The 10,532-nt window shown below is 43.5% G+C and overlaps 2 protein-coding genes across 4 annotated transcripts in view; one reads left to right on the top strand and one right to left on the bottom strand.

The window, feature by feature from the left end:
* Lrp2bp (LRP2 binding protein) overlaps positions 1-8,099 on the bottom strand; it is a 29,995-nt gene extending 21,896 nt beyond the window's left edge. For 2 of the 3 annotated variants that reach the window (XM_015998069.3, XM_076553367.1), the window contains exons 1-2: positions 7,676-8,099; positions 28-117 (exon numbers count right to left, since the gene is read on the bottom strand). In XM_015998069.3, coding sequence (XP_015853555.2) covers positions 28-72 — 45 coding nt within the window. In that variant the 5' untranslated portion in view covers positions 73-117; positions 7,676-8,099. The remainder of the gene's footprint in view (positions 1-27; positions 118-7,675) is intronic. The other variant, XM_076553368.1, reaches the window with a different exon arrangement.
* Ankrd37 (ankyrin repeat domain 37) lies at positions 7,616-10,515 on the top strand. The gene is made up of 5 exons (XM_006970880.4): positions 7,616-7,771; positions 7,982-8,134; positions 8,859-8,950; positions 9,586-9,777; positions 10,284-10,515. Coding segments are annotated over exons 1-5 (465 nt in total). The 5' UTR covers positions 7,616-7,744; the 3' UTR covers positions 10,285-10,515.
* The last annotated feature ends 17 nt before the right edge of the window (positions 10,516-10,532 follow it).

Genomic DNA, 10,532 nt, shown 5'->3' on the forward strand with positions numbered 1-10,532 from the left:
TAAAAGAAAGCACAAACAATACCGTACCTCATTTAAATTCACATTGTTGTCTTCGACAATAGGGCTGCACATGGTTTCTGTTGTTTTAGTGGCTTAAGAAGAAGTATTTCAGAGAACCTGAAAAACAGCCAAGAAAAGGATTCATTCAGCTCCTACTAAATGTTAGGGCTTTTTTGTTGTTTGGTTTTTGTTTTTTAAAGTTCTGACTCCTATAAAACTTGAGGAAATGGGGATCATTTTGAGCTTTGTTGAATACACATGCAATTGAGGGAGGTGATTCACCTAATATCAAGGTTGTTGGTTGGCAAGGGCACCCACATACTATTTTATTCTCTCTCTCTCCTAAAAATAAAAATAAAAAAAGCAAAGTAAATATAATGTTTATATATGTTAGAAATGTGGGCCCGCCACTTTAATAAGCTGATAGTTTGAGAAAATGGCCCTGCAGTCTGTAGAAATCAGTGCTGCTGTTAATCCCACCCATCAAGAATAAGACTACCACCACAGTTTAAAGCCCAAAATGAAGCAAGCTTTAATTAAATACTGGCCAGGTGGATGGGCCCTGGCCAGGTCTATACCCAGGTTCCCAGGAAACTGCCCAGAATCAAATATGGCGTGGGCTTAAGAAGGAAAACCCATAATTCACTGCATTTCCCATCAGGTCCCATCAGGAACAAGCAGGTATCCTGACATATTTCCTGCCTAGGTAACTCCCACCCACATGTGATCAAGTACATCCAGTACTGATGGGTCAAACAAACTTGTCTAGGGAAGTGAAAGCATGTGGCTTGTTATCTCCCATTAACAACAGCCTCCAGCATTTTAGGAACTATCTGTCCTTGGGCAAGGGGTTTGCAGATCAGAGGCATTTTTGTTTTATAGATCTCTAAGGCACAGTAATTAAAACTAAAAATGTAACTTTGGCTCACACAGCTCCATCCTCTCAAGTTTGTACCTTGGACACGGAGAACTGACAACCCATGCTGCGAACACATGTATCTTGGAGGAGAAGAGCAAGCCTTGCTCTGTTCCCTAATTTTGACTTTAATCTAACTTTCCTAATGTTCACATAATACCTATAATTGCTCTCCCACCCCTAGGCCTGATCATGGATGGTCCCCACAGTCATGAGACTGTATCTAACAAAAGCCAATTTCTGAGCGGTAATTTCCACTCTGATTTTTAACAGGCAGGACTGCTAGAGGAGGTGATTCAAATTTAGTGCTTTCAAGATGAGAGGCGAGAGCTAAGAAAAGATTTTAAATTTGAGAGTCTGTATTCATTCTGCCAAATTTTGACATTCAGCATAAAATTATCTGAAGCTGAACAGCTGTGTGCATACTATATCATGAACTTAGACCATCCTGGGATAGAAAGTGTGAGCATTCATTGATAATATATAATCAGAAAAGAACCTGTGCTTTTGAATTTTTTATTATGTGTGTTTATGTGTGTGTGTGTGTGCGCGCGCGCGCGCGCGTGTGCGTGTGCGTGTGCGTGTGCGTGTGTGTGTGTGTGTGTGTGTGTGTGTGTGTGTGTGTGTGTGTGTGTGTATGCATGAGCTCATAAGTCAGAGATCAGGCTGCAGGACTCAGTTATCCCCTTTCTACCATGTGGCTCCTGGGATTAAACGCAGGTGCTGAAGTCTTGGCACTCTAAGTGATTTTACCCACTGAGTATAACCAGATATAACTCTGTAACCAGGACCTGTGAATTGGTGAGGAACAGTGGGTGAAGCAGACGACATTCCCTTCTCAGATGAGGATCTGAGTGTCCCTATGCCTTTGAAAGTCAGCTGCTCTGAACACTGACAACAGCTCACACCACCCCTTCCTAAATATTTGTCCCTAGCCAGTCATGAATCCAGCAGACAATCCACTTAGACCATTGTCCTATTAAAAGAGGCAATCCAGCTAGGCTGTGGTGGCGCATATCTTTAACCCCAGTACTTAGGAGGCAGAAGCAGGCGAATCTCGGAGTTTGAGGCCAGCCTGGTCTACAGAGTGAGTTCCAGGACAGCCAGGGCTACAGAGAACTGAATAGGGGCAGGGAGAGGCAATCCATGGAGGGTGCTGAATGTATGAAGAATTTGAGATGCTATGTGTTCTTCCTTGAGCCTTTCTCGGGGGCCTGTTTACAGTTAGTAACCTCCAAGGATAAGGTAATGTGGTTTGGGGGGTTTTGCTCTTTTGGGGGGCCCGCCACCCAGTTCCTAAATAAATCACACATGGAGGTTTATTCTTAATTATGAATGCCTGGCCTTAGCTTGGCTTGTTTCTAGCCAGCTTTCCTTAACTTAAAATTATCCCCTCTACCTTTTGCCTCTGGGCTTTTCCTTTCCTATTCCTGTATACCTTTCTTTGTTTCTTACTTTGTGGCTTGCTGTGTAGCTGGGTGGCTGGACCCTAGAGTCCTCCTCCTTCTCTGGCTCCTCTCTCTCTTTTTTTTCTTTCTCCCAGATTTTTCCTTCTATTTATTCTCTCTGCCTGACAGCCCTGCCTATCCTTTCTCCTGCCTCACTATTGGCCATTCAGCTCTTTATTAGACCATCAGGTGTTTTAGACAGGCACAGTAACACAGCTTCAGAGTTAAACAAAGGCAACATAAACAGAAGTAACACACCTTAAAATAATATTCTACAACAGTTATGCGTCCCCACAGACAAAGGGCAGGCTTGCTTTCCTCACAGGCATTGAATTGCTCAAGGTTAGTATGCCCTTTTCATAATGAGTCTTCTGTGTATACTAAGCATCCCTGTTGGTTGTGCCTTTCGAGACACCTCTGTGAGAACTGGGGGACGGGGTGGGCTGTAGAACTGGTCCAAATATCATGCCATCAACACTAGCTGCTGTGTTTTCAGTGAGCAGTAGGGTCATCTGACTCTGACCCAGGAGTCTTGTCTTCTGCCAGTATCCATGAGACAAGCTAGTAACAGTCATATATAAACTGAAAGCATGATCTATCCATATGTGAGAGAAAGAGAAAACCATTGTCAATGATTTGTGGCAAGATGTTCATGATTGCCAAGACAATATTGAAGCAAGCAGTGATGATTCTCCTTTTCTTTCCTTCCCAGGAAAGCCCATTTGTTTACTTAAAGTGAAAGTACTTGCTCCATTCCTTTTGAGTGTGACAAGTTTACATCATTCTCTGAATGAGAAGGAAAAGGTAGAAGTAAAGGTAATATGCCTATTATAACCTGCTATGTTATGGTAGCATTCACTGAGAACCAAGTAGCGTTTCCTTTATTTTTCTCCAATTTACCTTGTATTCTGTGAGCATTGAAACCAACGAAGAAAGATGACATATTCAAAACCTTAACACCAACTGCAAAAATAGGATTTGCATGCTTCATCCATCCTGTCTTTCATCCAGCCATTTCCTGTTTGGAAACCTTTGTTGGCCAGCGCTGGCTGCCAGGTCCTTTTGTGTGTGTTCAGTATTGGGTGTGTCCAAGGTATGAGTCTAAAAGACCCACAACCAAAAGACCCAGACAAAAGTGATGGAAAAGTTTTAACTGTAGACGGAAAGACTGTGGGTCAGTTCTCAGAGAGAGACTTGTGTCCCTCAAAGGGAGTCCTTTTTATGAAGAAGTTACCTGGCCTTGCCTCCAGGGCCCTTTGAGTTGGGTCATATTTGAATAGAGTTCAAGGGCCTCACTATTCAGGGGTAGTAGGTTTTATAACACTACTTTCCATCCCAAAACTGGCCATGGAGATGAGGCACCAGTGGCTATTTCCAGTTGGACTCTAGTTGCATAAGGCAGCACAAACCACGGAGTCAGGCTTCAAGCAGTTTGAGCCTGTCTGCCCCACAGGGGAACTTTGCTTTCTATTTTTAGCTCCCTTATTTTTGCCTTTTTAATATCAGGGATTAAACCTAGGGCCTCACATATTATCAGCTCCTTTCTTGAGTGGATTTCATTCAACACCCAGTGGTAAATCATAATAGATATGCTTATAATTCATATATATATGAATTATATATATATATATATATATATATATATATATATATATATATATTCCCTGTTCTAGGGAACAGTCTAAGCCTGTCAAATGATTACCACAATGGGCAGTGTGTCTTATCGAAGAAATATATTGGTTTTATATATATATATATAAATGTTTGTACAGAAAAGCTCATGCCATTGTAGTTATGAGTACATGGTGAAGAGAGACAATTTCCTGCTTTTGGAGATCATGAAGTGAAGTACAGGAATAAAACTTTTATATGGAAAATTGTTCCTCACCCTCCCAGTGTGCTAACAGTTCAGAACAGAAACAATCATACAAAAGTGACAAGAATCTGAAGCAGAAAAAAATTTTAATTGATTTGCTGTCTTCGTGACTATGAGAAGCATCTCAAGCAGAGGCACTCAACTATTTAGAAAACAATCACTAGAGGTCCACAAGGCTGCCTGTCCCTGCCCCAAGTCCTGAGCTGGCTCTGGAGCAACAGGTAAGTCCAGTTGTCTCTCGTCTTCTGGCAAATGGCGTGTCTTTCTCAGAGGAAGTCAGAGACTTCAATTTTAGAGCAAGACAGAGAGGAGCTGTCTTCTGAGAGGAGAAGGCGGTCTTTTATTTGAAATCGGGAGGGAAGGGATCCCATTCTCACTGTCCCACTTTCTGTCTGTCCTACTTTCTGTCTGAAATATCCTTCCCTGATTCATGCTGATCAGTCAGCTGGTGGAACCATTTGAGAGCCTTGAGAAAGTTCCAAAGGAGGAATAAATAGGTCACTTGGGATCTTATCTTAGGTGTAGTTTATTGACAGCCATTCTCTCTTCCCTCCCCTCCCTTCTCCTCCTCCGTATCTACCTAGCCTACCTTCCCATCTTGGATTTTAGTAGACATGGTTCAGTTAGTATGGACCTTGCGTCTGTAAAATTCTTGTCTGTCTCGAGTCACCTAGTTACTACAACCTGAATGAATAACAAATAGAATGCAGAAACTCTAAAGGAGTCTAGAAAATTCTTTCCAACATGTCTTGTCTTACTGTGATATTATTTTTCCACATCAAAAATGAAATGAGGATTCTTCTTTCTACTTTTTCTATAAAAATCTGAATTTTATTACCCCCAAGAAAAGTGAGGGAAATGTACAACATAAGACTGATCAAAAACTATAGGAACAAATACAAGACAGAAAAGCCCACAAATATTTTTAAAAATGCACCTCATAAAAAAAAAAACAAAAAAACAAAAAAAACAATTCAGCCGGGCGGTGGTGGCGAATGCCTTTAATCCCAGCACTCGGGAGGCAGAGCCAGGTAGATCTCTATGAGTTCGAGGCCAGCCTGGTCTACAGAGCGAGATCCAGGAAAGGTGCAAAGCTACACAGAGAAATCCTGGCTTGAAAACAAAACAAAACAACAACAACAACAAAAAAAAAAAAACAAACACAATTCTTTGTCTCCTGCCTTCTGTTAGGATTTGAAGCCTGTTCCTTAGAAGAGGCTTCTATAATCCTGGACGAGGAAGTCATAGGCTCTAAGGTAGAACTTGCCACTGTTATTTTTCTATAGGCCAGGTTCTTAGATAACCACATATACATATTTTTTGAGACAGGGTCTGCAAGTCTCAGGGATTCACCCCTATGGCTCTGGAATTACGGGTACAGGTAGCTGTATTTGTTTGTTTTGTTTTTAATGTGGGAGCTGGAGATTGAATTCAGCAAGTACTTTACCAATTCAGATATTCTCTCCAGGTCCTTTTCATCTTTTACAGGTTATTTATTTTCACCTATTCTGAAAAAAGGCTGAAGTTGCTCTATGTTCTTTAATATCAAATACTAGCCTATTTCTTTTATGTAAAAATAAGGAAGCATATTCATCTTGTTTGTATGCAAATTGCATTACAACCTTATAAATTGTAAAATTATACACATATGAAAGAATTGTGTTAAAATAAATTTAAGATTTATTATCAGAAAAAAAGTTTGATTTGTACCTGTTTTATACAGTTATGCAATTGGAATCAAAACATAATTTTCTCAGGCCCTTGCCTCTTTAGGGATCACGAGTGGAAAAAGGTTTATGAAGCCCTGTTCTAGGGAACAGTCTAAGCCTGTCAAATGATCACCACAATGGGCGGTGTGTCTTATCGAAGAAATATATTGGTTAGTGAAACTAAATGGTTGAAAACTTTGTAGCTAGTTGGGAGATCTGTGATTGTGATAAACATGTTCTTTAAAACTAGCTTCATACTGGTTCAGTTATCTTCTGTAACAACTATTGAGACAGAATACTATTGAACAGCAAACTAAATATTTAATAAACCTCCCTTAAAAGCTAGGGCTTACAGAAAGAAACAACATAAAATGTTTTAAATTATACATTTTATTTGAGGCTTACCATAAGTATCTTATCTGTATGCCGCGCCCCCTTCTCCCCATTGTTAACATTACTTTTACCACAATCAGAAAGCCAACATTGGTACATCACCAGGATTTCAAACATTAGAGTTATTAGCTTGTCATGAATTCTACCAGTGATGCCATTTTTTGTTTTAGAATCTCATCCTAAATTATTACTGCGTTTCCTCTGGCCTGTTTCTCAGCCCTTCCTGATTTATCATGATCCTGACTGCTTTGAGTAGTACTGGCCAAGTATCCTGCCAAGCGTCCTTTTGATTTCGGCTTATCTGATGTTTCCGTCTGAGTTCTGGGTTTTGGTGGATGGGAGACCTTCTCATGCCACAGCGCAGGGCTTCATGCTGTCAACAGATCGCAGAGGTCAACAATGACCTGGCCTAAATAGTATTTGGCTGCTTTCTCCTCTGTTTCCCTTCCCGTGTTCCCAATAACCACAGCGAGGGCCATCACATGACCCCCCTCCTTCGTCTTGGCAAACCTTGTAGTTACCAGCTCTTTCCAAGACCAGGTCAGGGGACGCGTGACAATGGGTGGCTTATTTCACAGGACCTGCCTGGGGTCTCACAATCCTGGCAGCGCAGGCTGAGAATTTGGGAGGACGTTCCCCTAGGGTCACCCCCTCCGTCGGGGTCACGTCGGCGCGCCCCCGCCCACCCCCCAACGCCGCTGCAGCCCAGCCAGTCCCCTGCCTCAGCTTCCTTCCTTCCGGCCCAGCTGGAGGCCGAGGCCCGGGTCCCGGGATGGGATGAGGGGGGCTGGGGTGGGGTGGGGTACGGGGGAGAGCCGCTCGGCTCGGCTTCCCTCCTTTCCGGCCTACGTGCTCGCCCGCAGACACGAAAGCCTGCCCGGGCGACTTCCGCTCCTCCAGAGGGCTGACCCGGCTCGGCGCCACCCGGTGCTACGTGCGGAGCTCAGCACGCAGCGTGGCCGCCACCCCCGGGGCAGCAGCGAAGCCTCCCGCCCTCCCCGCCCATCGCCTTCACCGCGCACGCGTGCCAGGGCCGCCGGGGCTTCGCTCTGAAGGGGGCGGAGCCAGGGGCCCTCGAACTGGCCAATCAGATGGCGGGGCCGCGCAGAAGGCTCCTCCCCCCTCCACCCACTCCCAGCTCCCGGGCTCCTCGCTGCACGCGTCTGTGTTTGGGTACGTGAGGCCGCCGCAGGGCTGGGAAAAAGGGCGCGGTGGAGAAACAGACCGTGGGGGCGCTCCCGGGCTAGGGAGCGGCGGGGAGGAGCCGCCCTGCTAGTCCCCGGAGAGCTTTAAGTTCCTCCCGCACGTTGGGGGCAGTCCCGTGCACTCTTACCTGCCAGCGTGCAGCCCGTGTAACTTCTCCGCACTCCCGGGGACTCCTGTCATCTGCTTTAGGTGGGCGATGCTGTTGCTTAATTGCAACCTGGAGGTGAGACTCCCGCCCCCTTTAAGTCCTGCAGGCTGTCTTGCAAGAGGTCCGTTTTCGGAGCTCTCGAAAGGGTGACAGTTGACTGACCGCTGGTTTCCCAAATCAAATATTTGTTTTCTTTTTCTTTTTTTTTTTTTTCCGTGGCGGGGGTGGATTTTCAGCTCAGCGCAGGCTCAGGCAGGACAGTGACAGTCTGTTCTCTTCCTGCAGGATGATGGCCTCAAGAATTTGCTGGAGACGGGAGCGTCAGTCAACGCACCCCCGGATCCCCAGGAGCAGTCGCCTGTTCACCTAGCTGCAGGTGGCGGCCTTGCTTGTTTTCTTCTCTGGCAGCTGCAAACAGGCGCTGACCTCAACCAACAGGTAACTAGGTAACCTATTGTTGCTATGTACAAGCCTCCCCTCTACCCAAAGTCTGCACTTGGCTGCCAGTTTCAGTTGGTATAAACAAGCATGTAAGAATTTCCAGTGTGTATGTGTGTGTGTGTATACAATCAATATGGTAACTTGAAACTTGACTATCCACATTAATAAAGCAAAAACAAGCCATGAGGTTTATTTTAATAATTTAATCAAATTCTGTTTCAGTATGTAATTATATCAGTAATGATTGATGGGCTAGTTTATTTTTGCTCTCATTCCGTATTTCACAATCCAGTGTGTATTTTACTCTTACAGCATAGCTCAATTCAGTTTAGCCACATTTCAAATGCTCTTTAGCAGTAGGTGGCCACTGGCTATCACGCTATGTAGTATACATCTACAGTAACTTTTAAAAATACTTGCTGTTTGTCCAAGCTCAGTTGACCAGGAAGTAATACGTGGGAGCCAAGCCCAGCATCACTTCTTCCAGTAGTTTTCATTAGAGTGTGATGAAATTTTTAATTGTCAACCTTTGGCTTCTGTAGAACTCTCGTTTGCTGGCATTCCCTTCAGTTTTAATGTATCTGAAAGTGGCTGCTGTGTGTATTGATGGAAACTCTGCATTAGCACAATGAGAGAACTTTAATCAAATAGCTAATATTTGATTGCCCACTGGCTTTCATAGAGTGTTGGGGAGACACTAATGTGCTGTCTTGTCCTAAAGGATGTTTTGGGAGAAACGCCACTCCACAAGGCAGCGAAAGTTGGAAGCCTGGAATGCCTTAGCCTCCTCGTGGCCAGTGATGCCCAGATTGGGTGAGTATAAAATCAGTGGCTGCGGGCTTTGTTTTCTCGGATTAAACTAATCATACTCCTGAAGCCGAATTATACATGATCTCAAAAATAATGCTTGCCCAACTGGTTGATGTTATCCTTTCAGTGGTGTTATCTAGTATTACCAAATCGAGTAAGTGGAAATGGATCCTGAACATTCAGAGGTTCAAGCCTTCCTCTTGGCAGATTCCACTGCAGTTTTCAGCTTAGGAAGACTCTTCCTCTAGAAGTTCTCATTGACTATATTTAGGTACTCAATATAGAGAATATTGAACACCAGTGCTCTTGTAGCCGTTCACATTCCTTCAAGAGTGAAATACGATAATGGAATAAAAATACATAATGGAATGCCCATAGTGTGTGGAATGTGCTAGCCACTGAGTATACAACAGTGAACAAAACTTAATTTCCTTAAGCTTTTCTTTAACCCCCATTCCCATGTGCGTGAACACGCTGTGCGTGCATGCATGTGTGTGTGCACGCATGTGTACTGTGGATGACTTGTAGTTCCTGTTAGTGTCTTTTATTTATTCTGTACCCAGTGTTGGTATGTGCTACAATTTCCACTGTTAGAAAAATAATAATTTTCACTTAACTCACCTTTTGTCTAATTTCAGCTTATGTAATAAGAATGGGCAAACAGCTGAAGATCTTGCTTGGTCCTGTGGATTTCCAGAATGTGCCAGGTTTCTAACAACGATTAAATGTACGCAGACAACAAAATCATCGGGTGATCCCTGTGCTCCAGTACTCAGGCAGAAGCGAAGCTTAACAGGTGTGGAGAACAGAGCTTTGAAGAGGAAGTGTTGGTACGTACCTTCCAGCTGCTGTTTGCTTCCTCCTTTCCAGCTTTCTCTTCTGGCATCGAGTTTCTGGTTGCACTTAGTATCAGCACTCTGATCAGAGGTTCAGTAGACTTTATTTTCTAAAGTTTTAACCCTTGGTCATAGTTACTACTTACTAACTTCTAGAGACCAAAATTTATCCTATATGGTGGAAATTTGGGGAGGCCTCCTTCTTTTAAAAGTTTTTTTTTTTTTCTTTTAAAGATTGTCTCCATGCTTGTGTATCAATGCACTCATGTGCCTGTGTGTGTTCAATGAGTGCATGTGGAGGCCAGCAGAGAGAGCATGGAATCCCTTAGAGCCGGAAGTACAAGCCAGGCAGGCATTTGTAGTATGTCTGGTGTGTGCTTGGGTGCTGGGATCCAAACTCATGATCATGCAGCAAATATTCTTACCACTCAGCCATTTCTCCAGTCTCCTTAAAAATGTTTTTAATGTCAACGTGTTTTTCTTTTTTTCCCCAAAAACAGATATCTTGTTGGGCAAGAAGAGGTTTGAAGAAGGGCTTCACTTCAGACTGATCTACAAGCCATGGCTGTGGCTTACCATACGGATAAACTCCTGAGGAGGAAAACTTTCTTCTAAGTGAAGAGAACATTCATGAATACATGTATTTACATGACTGTATTTTGCCTGTGCATGCTTTGTTATTTAACTTGTTAAAAGAATATTCAAGGAATAAAAATTTCTGTGGATTCTTTACTACTTTTGAAACAAAT

Source organism: Peromyscus maniculatus, chromosome 17, assembly GCF_049852395.1.
Source record: "Peromyscus maniculatus bairdii isolate BWxNUB_F1_BW_parent chromosome 17, HU_Pman_BW_mat_3.1, whole genome shotgun sequence".
Classification (NCBI taxonomy): Eukaryota; Metazoa; Chordata; class Mammalia; order Rodentia; family Cricetidae; genus Peromyscus; species Peromyscus maniculatus.

What these genes read in the sequence shown, in the direction of transcription:
- Ankrd37 (XM_006970880.4), top strand. Translation starts at nt 7,745, where the DNA reads ATGCTGTTGCTTAATTGCAACCTGGAG. An exon ending in TGCTTAATTGCAACCTGGAG is followed by an intron (nt 7,772 to 7,981) that starts GTGAGACTCCCG and finishes CTCTTCCTGCAG; the next exon opens with GATGATGGCCTCAAGAATTT. An exon ending in GCCAGTGATGCCCAGATTGG is followed by an intron (nt 8,951 to 9,585) that starts GTGAGTATAAAA and finishes GTCTAATTTCAG; the next exon opens with CTTATGTAATAAGAATGGGC.